General features: G+C 34.7%; 1 protein-coding gene across 6 annotated transcripts in view; it reads left to right on the forward strand.

Moving 5' to 3' along the window:
- Dennd4c (DENN domain containing 4C) overlaps positions 1–23,639 on the forward strand; it is a 108,127-nt gene that overhangs the window by 35,346 nt on the left and 49,142 nt on the right. For 4 of the 6 annotated variants that reach the window (XM_046467320.2, XM_046467317.2, XM_046467314.2 and 1 more), the window contains exons 6-11: positions 2,703–2,941; positions 4,196–4,262; positions 5,416–5,474; positions 7,453–7,597; positions 11,646–11,821; positions 23,278–23,390. In XM_046467320.2, coding sequence (XP_046323276.1) covers positions 2,703–2,941; positions 4,196–4,262; positions 5,416–5,474; positions 7,453–7,597; positions 11,646–11,821; positions 23,278–23,390 — 799 coding nt within the window. The remainder of the gene's footprint in view (positions 1–2,702; positions 2,942–4,195; positions 4,263–5,415; positions 5,475–7,452; positions 7,598–11,645; positions 11,822–23,277; positions 23,391–23,639) is intronic. The other 2 variants (XM_046467318.2, XM_046467316.2) reach the window with 1 other exon arrangement.

Here is a 23,639-nt window from a genome sequence, read left to right on the forward strand (position 1 = left end):
GTAATAGAATTGAATGTAGTGTTGGATCGAAAAAAGAGGCCACAAAGATACTAAAAGAAGCCAAGCACAGTGGTGCATGCCTATAATCCCAGAAGCTCGGAAGGCTGAGACAGAAGGATCATGAGTTCAAAGCCAGCCCCAGCAACAGCAAGGTGCTAAGCAACTCAGTGAGACTGTGTCTTTAATAAAATACAAAAAATTGGATTGGGGATGTGGCCCAGTGGTTGAGTGCCCCTGAGTTCATTCCCAGGTACTCCCCCCCGCCCCCCAAATACCTAAAGAGTATAGTTTCAAAACAGAGGAATGTTAGCTGTACTTTGTTATAGAGAGATCAAAAAAATTTAAGCCCTGAAAGTCATTGGGATCTTGATTAGAATTGTTTTAATGGAAATAGAAGGTAGATTGTAGTAGACAGAGGTGAAAAAATAGAGGTACTTTGTTTAATAACAAAGATGCCAATAGGTGCTTGACCAAATGATCTTAGAAAAGAAAGTAATTAAAACCATCTAAGGGCCCTTAGGTTAAAAGAAAATAAAGGGATACAGGGACTGTAAAAAGTGTAGATGTAATTGACGTGTGTGTGTGTGTGTGTGTATGTGTGTGTGTGTGTATACATGTGCATACATATATGATATATAAAATTTAACCCAAGGCTAAAGTGATAAAGCCCTTGACTAGCATGTGCAAGCCCCTGGGTTCAAACCCCAGCATCACAAAAGGTCAAGAAATGAACAATAGAACAAATACACACATACAGATATACAAAACTCAGAATATATCAACGACCTCAACTTGAGAACTGTAAGTATAAACTCTTTAGAAGAAAGCATAGGTAAAAATCTTAATGACACTGGTTTTGCTGGTGATATCTATTATGGCATGAAAAGCAAAATTAGGGCAAAAGAAAAAGTGGATAAATTGGACTTCAACAAAATTAATAACACTTTTTCCCATCTAGGAACACTATCAAGAGAGTGAAAAGGGAGAGAATTATTGCAAATTATATATCTGAGAAGATTGTTGTTTGTTTTGTTTTGTTTTGTATTATGGTTCTAAGATCGAACCTGGGCCTGGCAAATACTAAGTAGTCCCTGTACCACTGAGCTCCATTCCCAGATGATAGGGTATTTATATCTAGAATATATTATATAAAAACCTCCTGTAACAAAAACTGAATAACCCAATTTAAAAATGGCCCAAGGACTTAAGTTGATATTTCTCCAAAGAAGTACAAATTGCAGTAAGATAAAAGATGTTCAATATCTCTATGCATTAGGGAAATGCAATGAAAACAATAGTGAGATAACACTTTACACCCATTAGGATGGCTGTTAAAAACCATAAAATCTACTGTGTTGGTGCAAGCCTGTAATCCTAAATATTTCAAAAGTCTGAGGCAGGAGGATTCAGGTTTGAGGCCAGCCCAGGCAACTTATGAGACCCTATCTCAAAATGGCTAGGAGTGGTGGTGCACACCTGTAATGCCAGCTATTCTGGAGGCTGAGGCAGGAGAATTGTGGGTTTGAGGCCAATCTCAGCAATTTACTGAAACCCAGTTTCAAAATAAATAATAAAAAGGGCTAGTGATAAAGTTCAGTGGTGCCAGAATGCCCTGGGTTTAATCCCTATTACCCCCCCGCCAAAAAAAAAAAAGAAAAAAAAAAAAAGAAAAACAAGCAAGCAAACAAACCCCAGAAAATAAGTATTGTTGAGGATATGAAGAAATTGGAATCCTTGAACTTTGCTAATGGGAATATAAAATGGTGCTGCTGCTGTGGAAACAGTTTGGCATTTCCTCCAAAGAGTAAACAGAATTATCATTCAGTCCAACAGTTTCATTCCTAGGTATACACCCAAAATAATTGAAAGTAGGGACTCAGAACTTGTACTTCAGCACTCTCAGCAGCATTAATCACAGTAGTCAAAAGGTAGAAACAACCCAATTCCCGTAATTGGATGGATAAACAAAACGAGGTATACATGCACAATAGAATATTATTCATCCTTTAAAGGGAGTAAAACAGGGATATATGCTGCAACATAGAAGAACTTTGAAAACATGCTAAGCAAAATAATCCAGACACAAAAAGGACTAACACTATATGATTTCACTTGTACAAAGCACGTTAAAATAGGAAAATTCATAGATACAAAAAGTAGAATAGAAGTTACCATGGACTTGGAATGGGGGTGAGGGAATGGTAAATTTCTGTGAAGGGATACACAGCTTCCCTTTGAAGTGATAAAAAGATTCTGAAAGTGGACAGTGGTAATGGTTGTATAACACTGTGAAGGTTCATTCCACTGAATTGTACACTTAAAAATGATTGAAGGGTTAAATTTTGGTAAGTATATTTTACCATAGTACAAAAAAAAAAAAAAACACAAATGCAACTTGACTGTGGTCATTCGGGTATATTCTCTAGCGTAAGTGGTAGGTAAAAATTTCACTGTGTGGTTTAAAATGAAAATATAAGAGGTTAGTGTCCACTTTTGTATACTGTATGTGCTTGAATGTATAAATATAGTGGAAAAAAATTAAAGGAATTTACATCAAAATTTGGTTATCTTTGGGATGGAATTTTGAGTGAGATGTTTTTCTTTTCATTTGCACTCCCAGCAAATATTTCTTATTTCATAAGAGAAAAAGAAATTAATTTTAAAAAATAAACTCAAATCTTATAACAATTCTGTTACTCTAGGTATATGGAGCTGCCATCCAGTTTTACGAACCATATTCTCGGGAACTTCTAACAGAGAAACAGCTTATGCAGCTGGGCTTGTTGACGCCTGTGGAGAGAAAAGTGATCTCTAAATCCATCAATTCAAACAAATGCATTTGTTTACTCTCACACTGGCCTTTTTTTGATGCTTTTAGAAAGTTTCTTATGTTTATCTACAAACTTTCTGTGTCTGGACCACATCCTCTTCCCATTGAAAAGTATGTATAATGATTAGATTGAAGTCTGGTAGAAAAACTGAATGTATATGAATATGTTTCATTGTTAATCCAGCTTTAGCAGCAAAATTGAAAGGGAAGGAGAGTCACAGTTACCCTAGTTTTTACGTAACTCTCTTCTTCACCTGAGTCATTGAATGTAATTTAAAATTGAAGAGTGACAGTTAAGAATGCCCAAATATGAATCTTTCTGAGAATGTACCCGAGGAAGCAACTCATAGATTGTATTGTGGTTTTCTTTTCATTCTCTAATAACCAAGACACACACAAGGGCACCCTCTATACTAAAGTGGCCAATTTGAGTTTTAAGTATAAAATTTTTCTAAACAGATATAGAAATTAGTAAAGGTGAGTTTTGTTAAATGTAAAGTTTGGGTTTTAGCATCAGAATTGTTGATAATTTTCCTTTAATTTATAGTTCTCCTTTCATGGAAATCTTTTGTAAGCAGAAAAATAGATATAGAGTTGCTCCTCTTTTTGCCCCCCAGTGGGGGGATTGAATCCAGGGCTTTCTGCATGCATATGTTCTACCACTGAGCTATATCCCTAGCCCCATGAGAACTACTTTTTGTGTGTGTGTGGTGCTGGGGATTGAACCCAGGGCCTTGTGCATGAGAGGCAAGCACTCTACCAACTGAGCTGTATCCCCAGCCGAAAACTATTTCTTTTTAATTTATATTTTCCTGGTAATAACAGGAGATATTAATATGGACTTTGTATCAGAAAGTACATCGCACATTTCAGAATTTTAATGGACATTTACTTACATTAAGGAAATTTCTTTGGGGCTGGGAATGTAGCTCAGGGTTAGCATGCATGCCTGCCTAGCATGTGTAAGGTCCTGGGTTCAATCTCCAGTATACAAAGTAAAAAAAGAAAAAAACAATTATTTTTTTTGTTTTGCATTACTAGGGATTGAACCCAGAGATGCTCTATCACTGAATTACACCTCTACCTCTCTACTTTTTAAAAACTTTTTATTCTGAGACAAGGTCTTACTAAGTTGCCCAGGCTTACCTTGAACCTCTTATTCTCCCACCTCAGACTTTGAGTAGCTGGGATTACTTACAGGTGTCCGCCACTGTGCCTGGCCCCCAAATTTATTTCCTTAGCCTAAGTTTTAAATTAATAGCCTTGTCATATCTGAGATGAGGTATAGAGATAGTTAAGATTTGTTAAAATCTATGAAAAAGTTTAGAAAAGTAATTATGATCTTTATTTCAAATTCTTTTCCAGGCATATTTCACATTTTATGCAAAACATCCCTTTTCCTTCACCACAAAGACCAAGAATCCTTGTACAGGTAATTAAAAAGAAATACATTTTGAGAGAGCCCTGCATATGCCATTCTAGTCATTGTAGAGTGGATCCCATGACCCTTTGAGTATGAAGTGAAGCAATGCATTCATGAAGTTCAATTTCTATTATTTAATAGCTTTCCTGACCATTTTTCCTTAGGGGCTTTTTTTTTTTTTTAGATCCTAAGTATGCAGAATTGGAATAATTATAATTTTTGGTTCATGACATTGTCATCATTGGTCCAAACATGGCCTTTATGTAGCTAAATTTAATAATATAAGACCCAGAATTACGATTTTGTTCCTAATTTTAGAGTGATGGATCAATGTTAAAAATGTATTGAACCATGGTTGGAGCAGGGAACTGAAACAATTTGTAATAGTGCTTTTTAATCTATCTATGCTCAAGGCTGGTTTCTTTTTCTTTCTAATAAGTGGCCAACCTAGGTAGGTATATAGCTTGTAACACATGCACCTTGCTGTAAGAGATCAGGATAGAAATAGACAGGTGTGTGTCCTGTCCATAGATGTTATTCCATTGCTTGAATGAGGGAGCAGGATCAGAGTGCCCTAAAAGCTGCTAAAGATTTTGATATATATTTATTATCTTTTCCTGGACAATAGTAGTTTGCATATAGCAGTTGAGTAGCACTGGTCTGTAGAGGCAAGCTTTTTAATATTTTTTCCCTAAATATTAACATTATATATATGGTATGATTAAGACAGATACTGTTGATCTTGAGTGTATTATTTTAGTTATTTTAGGAAATATTTTTACTAAATTAGTAAATATTTTACTAATTTAGTAAATATTTTACTAATTTAGTAAATATTTTAGTTCAAATATTAATATACATGAAGCAAATACAAAATACTTACCAGTTTATTGAGTAAATAAATCTGAGTCTTTTATATAAAGGAGTTATTCCCAAATTTTTAAGTAACTGCTTTTTAACCAGTTAACTGAATTAAAGCTCAAATTAACAATTTAGTTAAAAAGAACTTATGTAATACCTCTGAATAAATACAGCTGTCAGTTTATATCTTATTATATTTCAAAAAAATATTTCTGTGTATTGAACTATTTTCCATTTTACCTGATCTAAATATTTAGATTTCAAAATGGGTTTGGTTAATTTATTTTTCTTTTTTTTCAAGCTGTCAGTCCATGATGCATTAATATTATCACAGCCAGTTTCCACACCTTTACCACTAAGGTAATATTAATGGTATTTATATGTTTGTTTGTTTGTTTACTTATTGAGTTGCTAGAGATTGAATCCAGGGCCTTGTGCATGGTAGCAGAGTGCTTTACTGCTGAGCTGCACACCCCCAGCCCAATTAATGATATTTAAAATGATATATTTCTTTATTCGGAGCAGAATACTTTAAAATATTTAGGGGTTAGGATAACAAAGTTAATTATTATTTTAAAAATAGGTAAGAATAGCTTTGATTTTTTTTTTTTTTTTTTGTATCAGGAATTGAACCCAGAGGCACTTTACCACTAAGTCACATCCCCTCTCATTTTATTTTATTGTTTTATTTTTATTGATTTATTTTTTTTAGAGAGAGTGAGAGAGGAAAGAGAGAGAGAGAAAGAGAGAGAATTTTTTAATATTTATTTATTTTTTAGTTTTCTGCAGACACAACATCTTTATTTGTATGTGGTGCTGAGGATCGAACCCGGGCTGCACGCATGCAGGCGAGCACACTACCGCTTGAGCCACATCCCCAGCCCCTCATTTTATTTTTTATTTTTGAGACAGGGTCTTGATAAGTTGCTGAGGGTCTTGATAAGGTTGTCTTTGAACTTGTGATCCTCCTTCCTCAGGCTACTGAGTCCCTGGGATTACAGGTGTGTGCTGTTATCCTAGCTAACCTTAATGTTTCTGTCTTTGATACCTGGGTAGGTAATGGTGGTATTTTAAAATGGTAATACTTCAGAGAGTTGCAAGATTAGATGTAGGAAATTCTTCCTTTTCCCCTTTTATCTCCCATTCCCATATCCAAGTCATAAGTAAATGTTCAAAGTGAAGAGATTTTAGCATCCTAAGTATCTCGTATCTATTTGTTTCTTTTTGTATGCATCACTAGTCTGGGCTAGCATGATTACTTATCCTTCATGATTGACTTCTTAATTAATCTTTTTACTCTTATCTTCATTCTTTATCTACCCCCCAGCCAGTGTGCCCTTTTGAGAATGCCAATATAATTGTGTCATTTCAATTTCAGCCTAATCTCATGTTATTTTTATCCCCTTACTTACTATTCAATACCTTGATTTAAACACTGACTTTATTTATTTATATTTTGCCCCAGAGCCTTTCCATATGTCATCTTTCTCCATTCCCCCAATTTTTTTTTTTTGGTGTGTGTGTGTGTGTGTGTGTGTGTGGTACTTTTTTAAGGACCCAGAGGTCCTTTACCACTGAGCCACCTCCCCATCTCCCCATCTCTTTCCATTTTTTAAGACAGGGTCTCACTAAGTTACTGAGGCTGACCTTGAATTTGTGATTTTCCTGCCTGAACCTTTGGAGTGGCTGGTATCACAGTCATGGGCCATCATGTCTGGCTACCTCCATTCTTTTGAACTCAGCTCAAATGGTTGTAATTCATGAAAATCTTTCTCCATTAATAGCCCCTTTGTTTTGTAAAGAGAGTTTAAAGCATCCCATTATACTATCTCATTAAATTTGCTACTTTTTATTTTTTAAAAGTAGCAAATCTAGACTTGAAATTAATACTAGGTTCTCCATCTGTTAACATTCAGGAAATTATTTATTTATTGTAGTACCAGAGATTGAACTCAGGGGTGCTTTTACCACAGAGCCACATTCCCAGCCCTTTTTACTTTGAGACAGGGTCTCACTAAGTTGCTTAGGGCTTCACTAAATTGCTGAGGCTGGCTTTGATTTTGTGATTCTCTTGCTCTAGCCTCCTGAGCCACTCAGATTACAGATATGCCCAATTGGGCCTGGCCTATTTATTTATGTTTTTTATTGGTGCATTATAATTATACATAATAGTGTGGTATTCATTGTGACATTCATTCAAGCACATAATAATCATTGGTTCAGTTTCAATTCCCAGTACTCCCCTGCCCCATTCTCTTAGGAAATGATTTAATAAGGAGATTATAATATGTTTTATCGAAGTAGTTCATAACCTTTTCTTTCTGTTTTTTTTTTCTAGTGGAGCCAACTTTAGTACCTTGCTGATGAATCTGGGTCCTGAGAATTGTGCAACACTGCTGCTCTTGGTTTTACTTGAGAGTAAGATTCTGCTGCATTCTCTTAGGCCAGCTGTGTTGACTGGGGTAGCTGAAGCTGTTGTAGCTGTAAGTACAGTATTCTACTTTTAGAACAAAATTGCTGATAGAGAATTTGCACTCTAAAGAGAAATATCCTTCAAAGAAAGCCCCTTTGAAAATTAACCAGTCCAGTAATAGTTCAATGTAATCAGGTTGCAAAGAAAAATAGGAAGTATGGAAGGAGGGTTGGGGGGAAGGGAGGGAGGATGGGAATGGAAAAGTCAGTAGGATGAATTATAAATTGGACATAAGTTTCCTATGTTCATGTATGAATACATGACCATTGTAACTCCACATCATGTACAACCACAAAAATGGGATGTTATACTCCATGTATGTATGACCAGTCAGAATACATTCTACTGTTTTGTATAACTAAAAAGAACAAATATATGAAAAAATTTAAAATATAAAAAAAAGAAAAATAGGAAGTGTAAAGAAAACAAAGGTGGTTTCTATTTGAAGAAAAATGTCAATTTCTAATTTTTTATATTTAAAGTCTTTCAGTGAGAAACTGCATATTTATATAATAATAAATCTTATAAACGAAGCTGTCCATTGAGAGCTCTGGACAATTTCATTTTAAATTATACAAATGAATTACACAGTTAATTTCTCTCTTAATTTTTAATCATTGTATCCAGTAATATATATGACTTGATTATGGATAGAAAAATATCTAAATGATCAGCTCTTATATAAAGCACAAATAAAAATTAAATGAAGTACCTTGTATAAAACTCTATGATTGCTTCTTATTGCACTTAGAAAGAAATCTGATCATGTAGGACTTTATAAGCCATAGTGTAGAACTTTGGATTTTGCATTTTTCTAATTCTGTATCTCATTTGTTATTTAAAGTAGTTGATTCTCCTCTCTTCCTAAGTCTCTTGTTTACTCCTGTATTGTTAGCACTTATTCCAGTTGTCTAGCATGGAGTAGGCATCAGGAAATAAATACTTGTTAAAACAATAAATGGAGTATGTCTCTAAGAACTTAATATTTTTGATGTTTTGATTTTGCGGTTCTGGGGATTGAACCTAGGGCTCCACCCATGTTAGGCAGGTACTCTACTGATCAGAGAAATGCTTCTATAACTGAAAATATTAATAACCATATGACATGGCTTTTGAAGATACTCATTATTACTTTTTCAGGTCTCTATAGTTGCATGTGAAAACACTAGTTGTTGTAATGAAACATTTGTTAATGAACTGACAGTTTTAGCAAGTTCCCTCTCAGATATTCCCTTTAAATGTTGGTGTTTATCCATACTCCTTTGTCAGACCCATTGTGGCCCAGGCTGATCTCAGCAATACAGTGCATGAACAGTTGGGGGAAAAAATGCACATTGAAATTGGTAATCTTATGAAAATTGCAGGACTATGTAGGTTTATGTTGCTGATAAGGAGAATTGTCTGAATAGTGTATAAAACCATTGATAAATCAGAATTTGATAAGCAAGTTAACACTTGAAGATAAAACTGAAAAAAAGGGTGAAGATGACAATACATGTTCAAAAGGAAAATGATTTGAATATCAAAGAACATTAAGAAATTAATGGGGGGGGGATGTGGCTCAAGTGGTAGCGTGCTCGCCTGGCATGCGTGTGGCCTGGGTTCAATCCTCAGCACCACATACAAACAAAGATGTTGTGTCTTCCGAAAACTAAAATGTAAATAAAATATTTTTAAAAAATCTGAAAAGTATGTTTAAAAAAAAAAAAAAGAAAAGAAATTAATGGAGACCCAAAGCAAAGATAGATGAAACTCTGAATGCTTTTTCAAAAATGACTCTATTTATGATGGTGTTGCAAAAATCAAAGGTGAAGAGAAGGATGCCATAGGTTGCTGTCACATAGTTTTATTCTAAGATTTTTTATTTGCAGGTATAAATTATCTTTCATCAAATGAAAGATATCTTTCCCTCAAGGGAATCTTTTCTAAGTCCTTGCACGGTCCTATGAGAATGACTGCCCTTCAGCAATCTGATCTCATTTTCTACTACTCTTCCCTTTGCTCACTCTTGCCAACCTCACTTTTTGCTACCTTTAGAGCAGCCTTTGCCCTAGCTGCTCCTTGCATTTAAAGCACTGTTCTCTAGGTATCTTCCCCTTGGTTAAATCCCTCAACTTTTTCAGGTTTCTGCTTGGCCGTCACTTTATCCTCATTTTCCTAATACAACCTGCTTTCGCTCTCTCCTGCTCTGAACTCTAATCACTTTCCTGTGACTATCATTTTTTACATAGTGTATATATTTTATTTATTATGTCTTTTTTTTTTTTTTGCGGGGGCGGGGGCAGGTACTGGGGATTGAACCGAACCTAGGGTGCTTAACGACTGTGTCATATGCCCAGCCCTTTTTAATTTTTATTTTGAGATACTGTCTCACTAATTTGCTGAGGCTTCCCTTGAACTTTAGAGTCACAGAAATTAAAGGTGTGTGCCATCATGCCTGGCCTTTTAAAAAATTTCAGCTGCTTTCTGTCACACCAGTTATTGACAAACCATGTCCAAATTCTGCATCTCACCTGTTTTTGCAAATAGTGAAGTTTTATTGGTACATAGGCCATTTTTTACATCTTAGCTAAGACTGTTTTCATGCACAAAAACAATTAAGTAGCTGTGACAGTGACAATATGACTTGTAAGACCTAAAATACGTAGAACTTTTTATAGAAAAAAGTAGATTAAAATCCTATGAGGATAAGAGGATAGGGATTTTTTTTTTTTTTTTTATTCACTACTATGGTCTCATCATGAAGAACAATGTTAGGTACTTACTAAGTACTCTGATATTTGTCAAGTAAATAATGATTGAAGACAAAAAAACCCAATCCTGAATAACCATCTGTAATAACTGAGGTAATTAAGTGCTGTGGGTATTTCTTTGGGGTGAGTGGTGATAAATAAGGGTGAGAATTGACCCAGGTCTTAAGAAAGCAAGGATTTTAATAGGAGAGAAAAATTTTCACCATCAATGATTAAAATTTAAATCTAAGCTGATTAAAATTTTTTAATTATCAAAAATGTCCTTTTCTTTACAGCACATATGATACAATTAAAGTTTAGCTTTGTAAAGGAAGACTGGTAAAGATTCTTGAGGAATGTATTTTTAATGACTTTTTAAGATGTTATATTGCACTGAAGTTGGATTATTTAAAATGTTTATTTGAACGATCAAGCAATTTTTTATTGAGCATCAAGTGACTTTTACTATTCCCAAGAGAATCGTTAATTTTCTTTCTTTCTTTTTTATTTTTTGTGGTACTGGGGTTTGAACCCAGACCTCATGCATGTGTGGCAAGCACTCTACCGACTGAGCTATATGTCCAGCCCGAGAATCATTAATTTTAAATATATTAGTATTTTTTAATGTGGTTGGGATCAAACTCAGGGCCTCACACATGCTAAGTACATGCTCTACAATTGAGCGATACCTTTTTTTTTTTTTTTAACTAGAGATTAACCACTGAGCGCTTAACTACTGAGCCACATCCCCAATAAAATAAATAAATAAAATTTTATTTTAAGACAGGGTTTTCCTAAAGTGCTGAGAATGGTCTCAAACTTGCAATACTCCTGCCTCAGCCTCTAGAGAGCTGGCATTAGGTGTGCACACCCCCCCCCCCAGTTCCTACATTAGTGTTTTTTAAATCCTTAGTGCTCTTGGTTGAATTGTGGCCAGATATTGTTTTGACAATTAATAGGTGGCTGCAATGCATAAGCATTAAAAAGCATAAGTTTGTTTTATGATTTTTAGGGTAGTTTTGCTTTGATTCCATAAAATTGGAATGTGGGTTTTATATAGATATTATAAAAATTAACATGAAAAGTTGTTAGCATTTTTACTGTGCTTGTGATCATTGTCATAGTTGAAAATTTTAATCACATTGGTTTATAGTATTGCTTAGTTATATTTTATAGTCATTCAGTTTGGGAATGAAGTTTAAGGTTAAAAAAAAAAAACTAGACTTCACTGCTTTTCAGTGGTCCCTTTTCAGTAATATTAGTTAATTACATAATTTTCATTGCAAATTTAAAGTTTGGTTAATTTTTTTATAACTTTTTCTCCAGATGATCTTTCCATTTCAGTGGCAATGCCCATATATTCCCCTTTGTCCTCTTTCACTGGCTGGAGTGCTTAGTGCACCTTTACCATTTATAGTTGGAGTTGACTCAAGGTATTTTGATCTTCATGACCCACCACCAGATGTTGTTTGCATTGACTTGGATACGAACATGTTATATGTGTAAGTTGCTTCATTTTGTATTATCTCCCATTTATATTTTTCACTATACGTAGTTACAGTTTTTAGAAGACATCTAGCAATATGTTGTTTTTGAAATTTATTAGTAAGTCTTCATGTTTAATGTAGTAATTCTTAAGCAGAGAAGGTATTAGAATCTGGGAAATTTGTGTAGTTTACAAAAAAGTTTAATATTAAAATATATTTGGTTATGTTAACAATGGCCAGGAGATATTTGGGTTTATCAAAAGAATATGGATTTGAAGAAAAGTCTGTACACTTGTTTTAAGAGCTTCAGAGATGATATGCTTTCTAGATTTAATTAAAAATCCATATGTAAGCAAAATGGATTTACCTGTTTTAGGTAAAGTTTAATCACAATGTAAGGTGATAGATACTCCATTTTCTTAGTTGTCAGGATTTGAATTTTATAAGGATCTCTTCTTTACTGCATAGAAATTGATATCAGAAATATGAGTAGTGGTACAGCTGAGGGTTTAGGGCATAGCATACCACATTAATAAAAGAATTAATTCTGGATAGATGCTTAAGAGCCGGTCCTCAACTCTTTCCCCCAAAGTGGGGAAGGGAAGGAAGTATTGGAAATTATTTTAAATTTCTTTTTACTTCCTTAGATCCTTTAGCACTTGAATTTTTTGCTCTTTCGGATTGATACTGAATAGATAAAAATCTTGGGTGAGGCCTGAATGGTCACAGCAGTGGAATTCGGTGGGAAGATACCTGTATTTGAACCAAAAGAATATCTTCAGGAAGGAAGAAAACATTTGCTATAACTAAAAAAGTCATTTTCAAACAGAAATATATTTTGAAATTATATAGCTGTAGTAGCTCCTTACTCTGGGTATATTTAGATTTGCTTACAACATGTAATAAACTACCTGAATGGATTAAATATTTGTAATTGTACACATTTTCTTGTTTGTAAGCTACTCTGAAAACAGTTAATTCTGTTATGTATCATTGTAGTCCTTCTAGAAATGACTATGAAATTGTAACTCAGATTTTTACCTTACTTTATTTATTATTCTGAATTAAGATATTACTTAGAGATTCTAAATTTTGCCATTTTGAATAATTTACATTAATAAAAATAGTGTTTTCTAAAGTCAATTTAGACTGATCAATTATACTTACAGAATTATGAAACTCTCCAGATACTAAAAGTGATGGCGCACACCTGTAATACCAGCAACTGGGGAGGCTGAGGCAGGAGGATCACAAGTTCAAAGACAGTCTAAGACAGTCTCAGCAACTTAGTGAGAGCCCATATCAAAAAGTAAAAAAGTGAAAAGGGCTAGAGATGTGACTTGGGAATTAAGTGCCCCTGAATTCTATTCCTGGTACCCCCTCCCCCGCCCACAAAAAAAAGTCATAGAGAATAATGTACATAATGTCAGACCAAGACAAATTAAAATATTACCAATAAAGTTGAAACCCCTGGATAGTCCTCTACAATCAAATCTTGCTGTGATCTCCCAGAGGTAACCATTATCTTGGATCTGGTGTTTATATAATTCTCATGTGTTTCAAAAGCAGTTTATATGTATTAGTCTAAATTGAGATTTTGCTTGGCATGCTTTAAACATTTTTTATATATAATGGTTTTCTGTATATCTCTAGTTTCTTATCTTGGGGATCGAACTCAGGGCACTTCAACACTGAGCTGCATCTCTAATCCTTTTATTTTTATTTTGAGACAGGGCCTCACTAAGTTGTTTAGGCTGGCCTCAAACTTATGATCCTGCTGCCTTAGCCTCCTGAGTTCCCAAGATTAATATTGATAGACATTTAGGTTTTATCTAGATCTTTGCAATTGTCAATGGGGTTTGTCTGTTCATTTGTTTTTCCCTTTGTACCAGGGATTGAACTGAGAGCTTTGTGCATGTTAGGCAAGCACTCTACCAGTGAGCTATATTCTAGTCTGACAATGTCATTTTGATCATTGTGTACATATATCCTTAAGTACCAGGGTGAGAATTCCTCTGAAGTTTATCCTGGGAAGAGCTGATTGGTTGATTGGTGGGGAACAAGTATCTTAATAGCTTAAAAGCAGAATTTTCTCCCAAGTTTTCCCCTTCTTCAGTGGATAAAATTCCTCTTTGTTATGCTTAGACTTTTATTTTTTTTTCGCTAATTTGACAGTAATGGTATTTTACTGTGTCTTTAATTCAGATTTCTTAAATTAGTAGGGAATTGAGCATTTTAATTTTTTTCCCCTTTGGTATTCCTCTCATGAATTGGCTATTTCCCCCTTTTGATGCATTTTCCTGTTGGATTATTTGTCTTTTTTTTTTTTTTTTTGGTGTGTGTGTGTGTGTGCATATATGTGGTGCTGGCAATCAAACCCAGGGCCTTGTGCATGCTAGGCAATCACTTACCACTGAACTACACGCTCGACACCGAGCCTTTTTAAAAACGGGACCATCTTTCTGTGTTCTTCAGGCTGGCCTTGAACTGTTGGGCTCAAGTGTTCCTTTTACATCAACCTCAGTTTCTCTGTATAGATTACTGTTTTGTTTCAGGTGGTGCTAGGAATGGAACCTAGGGCCTCATGAAAGCTAAATGCATACTCAGCCATGGAGCCAGCCCCTGTTTTTGGTTCTTGTATATAAAATGATCTGCCCTGAGATCGTGAACCATTGTCCTGCATAGTCTTAAAGTTGTAGCATTGTTTAGGTTTTTCATTCAACTAAACTTGATACTAGTGTCAGATATTACTTAAGGATAGCATTGTTTTTTTCAGATAAGCAATTATCATCAGATTGTTTATTGAATACTTAGTTCATTTGTTACCTATTGGTCTTCAGTATCAACTGCATTACATACCACTTTCTTTATTTCTGTGGATATGTTTCTGGATTACACTGTTCCTTTGGTCTATTTCAGCTTCTTACCAGTATTATACTATCTTACCGACTTTAAAATTAAGTCGTCTATTCCATCGTGGTGGTGCATACCTGTAATCTCAGCTTCTTTGGAGGCTGAAACAGGAGATCATGAGTTTTAGGCCAACCTGGGAAATTTAGCAAAATCTTGTCTCAAAAAATAAAAAGGACTTGGCATATAACTCAGTGGTAGAACACCTTGGGTTCAATCCAGTTCAGAACTGCAGGGTGGGGTTAATTATAGATATACCTTTTATTATATGAGTTGTCCAAACAGACCAATTTATAGAGCCAGAAAGCAAATTAATGATTGCCTTCTGATGCAGGGAAAGGGGAGAATAGATATATTGGGGGACAAAGGAATGGGGTTTCTTTTTGAGTTGATGAGAATATTCTACAATTGATTTTTGAGTTGATTACACAATTCTGTGACTATACTAAAAACCACTGAATTGCATGTTTCAAAGGGGTGAATTTTATGACATGTGAGTTCTCTCTCCTGAAGTTGTTAAAAAAAGTCATGAGATAACTAGTCATGCTGGGCATGGTAGCACATGGTAGCTTGAGAGGCTCAGGCAGGAGGATCACAAGTTCAAAGCCAGCCTCAGCAGTTTAGTGAGACCCTAAGCAATTTTTAGACCCTGTCCCATAAAAAAAGCAAAAGGGCTGAGGCTAGTACGGTTCAGTGGTTAAGCAACCTGGATTCAGTCCCTGGTTTCTTCCCCACATCCCAAACAAAACAAAACAAGTCACCTTTACTGACGTTTTTCTTTAAAATTATTTTCACTGTATTTAGTCTTTTGCTTTTTCAAAATTAATTTTAATATCTTGTTAAGCTTCACACAAAGCTATGTTGTGATTTTGGTTAGAATTAATTTGGGGAAAATGCTTTGGGGGTGGTGGTGCTGGGGGTCACACCTACAGGCACTTTACTACCACTGAGCCACATCCCCAGTCCTTACAATTTTTTATTTTGAGATAGTGTTTTGCTAAATTGCTGAGAATGGTCTCAAACTTGTGATTCTCCTGTCTCAGCTTCCCAATTTGCTAGGATTACTGGTCTGTGCCACTGTGCCCAGCCAGTGATATATATTTTTTGATATAAAGTTTTCCTGTCCATGATTATAGTATTTTACTTCATTGATCTTTTAAAAAAATTTCAATAAGCATTTCATTTTGACTCAGCAAGGTGGCACATGCTTGTAATCCCAGTTGACTCAGAAGGCTAAGACAGGAGGATCGAAAGTTTCACCAGCAATTTAGTGAGACTTTAAGGAATTTAGAGAGACCCTGTCTCAAAATAAAAAATAAAAAGGGCTGTGGCATAGTTCAATGGCAAAGTGCCCCGGGTTTGTTCTCTAATACCAATATAAAAGGGAAAACAAATTCCAAAACAAAACAAAAAAACAAAAACACCAACTTCACATTCTTTCCATAAAAATTATGAAGGTCTTTCATTGTTTCTTACTGTCTTACAGCAAATGGTATTTTAAATTTACATATTCTACTTGTTAGTCACTAGGGTATAGAAATGCAAAAAAAAAAAATTATATATAGTGATTTCATACCTAACATTTAGAATTCTCTTGTCTGATAGATTCTCTTCAGTTTTCTGGCTATAGATACTTATCTATAATTCTTATATATTTTAAAATTTCCTGTTTTAATTCTCTGGTTAGGATTTTAGTGTAGTGTTGAACAGGAGTAGTGATAGTTTATATTTTGTCTGGTTCCTAATTTCAAAGGGAATGCTTTGAACAGTTCATTGGAAGGTATAAGTGGTGTAAGTTGTGATTCTACCACTTCTGCCTCCTGAGTACCTGGGATTACTGGTATGTGCCACCAGAACCAGCCAGAGTTTACTATTTTAAAAATGCTAATTCAGTATAATTCTGATCAGAACATGTAGTATACGTTATTGACTATTAATTTATTGAGGTTTGCTTTAAAGGAAAGAATATGGTAAGTTTTTGTAAATATTTCATACGATGAGTCTCTAGAAATAAATAAAAGACCAATAAAGTAGGCAAGGAGCTGGGTGCAGTGGCTCATACCTGTAATCCTAGCTACTGGGGGGCAGAAGAAATGCCAAGTTTATGGTCAGTCTGGCCAACTCAGCCAGACCATGTCTCAAAGCGTAAGAAAAAAGGGAGGGGGACATATGATATATCTTAGTGGTAGAGTGTTTGCCTAGCATGCAAAAAACTATTGGTTCAAGTATGGCGGTGAAGAGTACCCTGGCTCTATGTATGAGTATTAGATGTCTTATTGATTTTGTCAGAAAAATTCCTTTTATTGCAGCGTCCTGCAAACTGAGAGGACCTTTTGTTCAGTTTATTCATATACAAAAGTGCACTGTATCTTTTGAAAAAGAGACTGGCTTTCACAGAGTTACAGGTTGGATTTAGTGTTTTTCAGAATCACAATCCAACAGGAAAATTGTATTATTTATGGAGTGAAACTCCATGTTCAAGGTCAAAGATGAAAAATATTGCAATGCAGTAAAAAATCTGATGAAGGCAAAGATTTCTGATTATTTTTGATTAAATAAACATAACCTAGAAAAAAAAGTTGTTGGTTTGATCCCCAGTTAAATAATTTCATTAAATAAGAAAACAAAACAACAACAAAAAAAAAAGGGAAAAAAAAGAAAGGAAGGCAAAGATTATGAAGTCTTTTTGTAGAAAAATATATAAAAATTGATATGTGAACATCTCACCCATAATAGGAGAAATGCTAACATCACCTCTGCACTTGGATACTGCTTTTATATTTTCAGATTGGCCAAAAAAAAAAAAAAAATCTAAAATGAAATGCTTAATAAGACAGTATTCACTTGAGACTATTGTACAAGCAACCTTAAAGATATTATATTTATTTAGTGGTATTTGTCAAAATCACAAATGTGTGCCCCCCCCCCTTTTTTTTTTTTGGTACCAGGGATTGAACCCAGGGGCATTTGACCACTGAGCCACATTCCCAACCCTATTTTGTATTTTATTTAGAGACAGGGTCTCACTGAGTTGCTTAGCACCTTGTATATATTCTTGATCTAGCACTTCTGCTTCTAGTAATGTATCATAATGTTTTATTTCATGTAAAATGATAAAAAGTTAAAAAGTTACTTACTATAGCATTTGTTTAAAGTAAAAAAATAAAATTGAGGTGTCTCAGCTGTGTTAAATGGTATACACATGCAATGGAATCCTACTCTACAGTACAAAATAAGTGAAAATGCTTTCTATGTTGGAAAAGATCACAAAAGATAAATTATTAAATAAAAAAATTTAAGGTGTATAATTACATATTTCAGTGTGCTGCTTGCTACTTGTGCAAAGAAGAGGTAGAGGATAAATATGCACTTTTGTTTGCTAGTTTTGGAATGAAACATTTAAATGTATACAAGAATGAAACAGAATTTAATCGGTTTTCTCTACTGTTCCTTTCTTAGTTTGTTAATATTTTCTGTTAATACTTATTATTTCTTGGTGTCTAAGGTTTAGAATCGTTCTTCTTGTCTAGTAGCTTAAGCTGGAAATACAGATTATTTTTAAACTTCATGTCTTCATGGTGATTATCTTTGGGATGGGAGGGAGCTGAGTAGATGGGAAACAAAGATATGTAAAAGGTTTTTGTTTTGTTTTGTTTTTGTACTAGGGTGGTTTACCACTGAGATACATACCCAGTCCTTTTAAAATTTTTTATATTGAGAGAGGGTATTGCTAAGTTGCTTAGGGCCTCACTAAATTACTGAGGCTGACCTCCAAATTGGAATCCTCCTGCCTCAGCCTTCTGAGTTGTTGGGATTACAAGTATAAGCCATCACATCTGGCTAAAAAGTTGTTTTGGAAGTGAGATCATATTAACTATATTTAAAAAATGCCCAGTGGTTATTTGGACATTTGCTTTATTTATTAAGGCTTTGTTATTAGGTGAACTTACATTCAGAATTGCTCTATTTTTTAGTTAAATAAGTATTTCTATCATGTGCTTTTTAAAAAAATATTTCTGGTGCTCTTTGTAGTAGTCTTTAACATTAATATAGTTGTGTTTGGTGTATCTTTTTCCATACTCTTTTTTTATTTTTTAATATTTATTTTTTGGTATAGATGGACACAACACAATGCATTTTATTTTTATGTGGTGCTGGGATTGAACCCGGGTCCCACCGGTGCTAGGCGAGCGCTCTACCACTAATCCACAATCCCAGCCCCCCATACTCTTTAAATTTCAGATTTTTCTCAATTATTATATATAAAAAAATTAAAAATCCAGTATAATACAGGTGCTGTAGTGCACACCTATAATCCTGGCAGCCAGGGAGGCTGAGGCAGGAGAATCACCACTTGGAGGTCAGCCTCAGCAACTTTGCAAGACCTTGTTTCAAACTAAAAAAATATAAAACATCCCTGGGTTCAATCCCTGGGTTCAATCCCCAGTACCTGGGTTCAGTCCCCAGTACCCAAAACAAACAAACAAAAAAGCCCACAACATCCAATTCATCATTTGACCAGTTTTCCTAGCACCACTGGTTAAAAAGGCTGTCTTTTCTCCAGTGTGTATTTTTGACACCTTTGTCAAGGATCAGATGAAAAAGCTGGATATGGTAGCTTTAATGCCAGCAGCTTGAGAGGCCGCGAAGGAGGATCACAACTTCCAAACCAGCCTCAGCAACCTAGTGAGGCTCTAAACAACCTAGTGAGACCCTGTCTCAAAGTAAAATAAAATAAAGCAAAATAAATAAAAAATAAATGAAAAGGGCTGGGATGTTGCTTAGTAGTTAAGCACCACTGGGTTCAATCCCTAGTACCCATCCTCCCCCACCCAAAAAAAAAAAATCAGATGACAGTAAATGTATTGGTTTATCTCTGTATCTTCTATTCTGTACCATTGATCTATTTGTGCTATGCAGTTTTTGTTATTATAGCTCTGTAATATAATTTGAAGTCACACATTGTGATGCCTCCACCATTGCTTATTTGGCTTAGAATTGCTTTGGCTATTCTGAGTCTTTTATTCTTCCAAGTGACTTTTAGAACTGTTTTTTCTAGATCTATGAAGAATGTCTGGTATTTTGGTGGGTATTGCATTGAATCTGTACATTGTTTTTAGTAGTGTGGCCATTTTAACAATATTAATTTTGCCTTTTCACAAACATGGGAAGTCTTCAGTATTCTTCAATTTCTTTCTTTAGTGTTCCATATTTTCCTTGTAAAGGTCTTTCATCTCCTTGGTTAGATTTATTCCCTAGATATTTTATTTGTTTTGTAAATAGAATTGTTTTTCTGATTTCTCTCTTAACAGATTCATTGTTATATAGGAAAGCTGTTGATTTTTTAAATTTTTATTTTGGAACCTGTTATTTTGCTAAAGTAATTTATTAACTCTAGCAGTCTTTTGGTGGAACATTTTCAATCAGCTAAGTATAGAATCTTATCATCTGCAAATGGTGATAATTTGACTTCTTCCTTTTCTATTTTTTTATCCCTTTTATTTCTCTTGCCTAATTGTTCTGGCTAGAATTTCTAGTACTATATTAAATAGGAGTGGTGACAGTGGATATCCTTGTCTTGTTCCAGATTTTAAAGGAAATGCTTTCAGTTTTTCCCCATTCATTATGTTATTGGCTTTGGGTTTGTTATCCATAGCCTTTATAATGCTGAGGTAGGTTCCTACTATCCCTAGTTTCTTTAGTGTTTTATCTTAAAAGGGTGCTGAATTTTGTAAATGTAGTGTATATTTTATTGTTATATGTTGTTATGTATTTATTTCCCTTAGTTTTTATTTATTTTTTATTTAATGAGTGTGTTTGGTGCTGAGGAATGAACTCAAGGTCTTGCTTATGCTAACCTCACATTCTATGACCAATCTTCATCCCAGCTCTCCCTAAATATTTTAATATGGATGTTTAAGCTTAAAGTTTAATATTTGCCCTTCATTCAAGCAGTAAACTTAAGTAGGCCTGTTTATTGCAGTGTTGAGGATTGAACACAGTGTGTTATCCTAGGCAACACTCTAACCATTGAACTATATCCTCCCTTCCCCACTTTTGAATAAACTTTAATTGGCAACATCCTTTCACTTTTTTTTTTCTTTTCTTTTTTTTGGGGGGAGGGGTACTGGGAATTTGAACCCATGGGTCCTTAACCACTGACTATATTCTCAGCCCTTTTTTGTATTTTATTTGGAGACAGGGTCTTGCAGAGTTACTTAGGGTAACTCTGTGTTGCTGAGGCTGGCTTTGAACTCATGATCCTCCTGTCTCAGCCTCCCTAGCCACTGGGATTATAGGTGTGTGCCACACCCGGCCAACCTTTCACTCTTATTGGTGAATTTTACAATTCATGGTCCCTTAGATTAGATGAAATGCAGTTTATTATCTCATAATAGCCCTTGAATGTTGGTACATTATCATCCTCATTTTGCAGATAAGAAAATTAACAGTTAAGTGAGTTGTACAAAGCCACACAGAGATGGTAAATGTTAGGATCAGGTTACAAATTGATGATTATCTGAATAGTAACAACACGTTTTAATTTGGGGAGGTTAAAGGCACTAAAATATTAGAAGTTCATAAAATGAAAGAAATTGATCAGGGTTAAATTTGACCTGCTATCAGTTTTAAAACATTCTCCTTTTTGAGAGATGTTAAAATATATATTTTTACATAGAAGTGTTAATTCTTTCATTAGTCAGGTGTCCTTCCTGGGAGGATGTGTTTGATTCTGTGCTGATTGCATTAATGATCAGAGAATACTTGAAGTTAATTTCTTGGAACATGCCGATAATGTAACACCTCAGCCTTTGCCTAAAGGTTGGCAGGCCTATATTATTGGATTCTCAGGGGGAGATCCCTCTTCTCCCAATAGAAATCTAAGCTGAGCCAACCTTATAAGGGCCCCAGTTTTATTTGAAGATCTCAATTCTAATACCCTACTTGATGGAACTCAGACTGTCTCCTTTCCTCTGAAGACTTTTATTTGTTTTGGTACCAAAAACTGATCTTGCGGGTGCTTAACCACTGAGCCACATCCCTAGCCCTTTTTATTTTTTATTTTGAGACAGGGTCTCACTGGGTTGCTTAGGGCCTCACTAAGTTGCTGAGGCTGACTGAACTTGCAGTCCTCCTGCCTTAGCCTCCCAAACTGCTGGGATTACAGGCATTTGCTCTCTGAAGACTTTTTAAAAGATCACAAGTTCGAGTCTAGTATCAGCAACTTAGTGAGGTCCTAAGCAATTTAGTGAGACGGTGTTTCAAAATAAAACATTAAAAGGGCTGGGGATGTAGCAAAGTGTTAAAGTGTCCTGGGTTCAATCCCCAGTACAAAAAAAAAAAAAAAAATCCAAGACTCTTTTAATCCTTAGGGCACATCTGGCCATGGTGTTGGTGTTACTCTGGGGTTTCTAGTCATCGAAGACTTCCTAATTTTCTTGCCAGCTGAAGTATAAATTTCAAAGAATGAGTCTAATATTTATGCTAGTTTTTTCCAAGAAGAGTTTTTTTTCAAGCCATTGTGTCTACTGTGTTAAATTCTTATAATAAAAAAATTCTATAAAGTAAGCTTTTGTTAATGCTTTCTAAAATGGTCATTTCTAGCTGGATGTGGTAGCTCACGCCTGTAATCCCAGTAACCTGGGAGGCTGAGGCAGGAGGATGGAGAGTTCAAAGGCAGCCTCAGCAACTTAGCAAGGCCCTAAGAAACTCAGTGAGACTCTGTTGCTAATAAAATATTAAAAAAGACTGGGGATGTGGCTCGGTGGTTAAGTGCCTTTGGTTTCAATCCCTGGTACTACTACTACTACTACTACTACTAGTAATAAATGAAAAAAAACCTGTCATTTCTATGATTTTGCATATTTAACATTTTATGATCATAGATTATATTGAATAATGGTGTTGTGATTGATTTATCTTTTAATGACTGAGAAATAACTAAATATACTTTTAATCCTCACTTAAATTCCTATTAAATTAAATTCATTCATTCATTCATTTGCTATTGGGGATTGAGCCAGGGCATTCTACCACTGAGCTATATCCCCAGCCTTTTTTTATATTTTATTTGGAGACAAGAAAGTTCTCATTAAGTTGCTTAGGGCATTATTAAATTGCAGAGACTGGCCTTGAACTTGTGATCTTCTTGCCTCAGCCTCCTGAATCACTGGGATTATAGGCACGCACCATTGTGTCCATCAGGCACATAGTATTTTAGAATAGGCTTGTGGTAACTTGGATTTCAAGTCAGTTAGAGCCAATATTTAAAATAGTATAATTCGAAAATGTAACTTTTGAAGTAAGACTTTAATTCAGTATTATATTGCTAACTACAACATTGAAAAATCTTTGTTGGAGGGTTAGAATGAGGTAGGTAAGCAGATTTTACTGAAGCAGACTGAAATGAAAAGAGAAGTTCTTGAAAATCACTTATTCCAGCTACTCAATATCAGTTATAACTTCAGTAAAAAGTCCTTTCCCCTTTCTTTTTTTTAATTTTTTGTTTAGTGAAAGCAGATTATGAATAACATTTTATTAATTATGTTCTTATTCAATAGATCAGATGAAAAGAAGAACATGAACTGGAAACAGCTACCTAAAAAGCCATGCAAAAATCTACTTAGCACTTTAAAGAAACTGTATTCCCAGCTATCTACAGGTAAATGTGAAGGTAAAGAATTTAGGGAGAGAGATTAGGTGTTGGGATCAGCCCCCAAAGTAATTTTTTTAGTGAAAGAATATATTTTATTCGAAGTGAGTCTCATTACATAATAATATTTTAGTAATAAAAATTAATATGTAATTAATGATTTTTTTTTCAGCACTTGGATTGAACCCAGCAATATTTTGCCACTGAGCTACATCCCCAACACTTTTTATTTTTATTTTGAGACAGGGTTTTGCTAAGTTACTTAGGTTG

This window comes from Marmota monax, unplaced genomic scaffold (assembly GCF_021218885.2).
Source record: "Marmota monax isolate L192 unplaced genomic scaffold, Marmota_monax_Labrador192_F-V1.1 WCK01_AAM20220418_F8-fsc00033, whole genome shotgun sequence".
NCBI lineage: Eukaryota > Metazoa > Chordata > Mammalia > Rodentia > Sciuridae > Marmota > Marmota monax.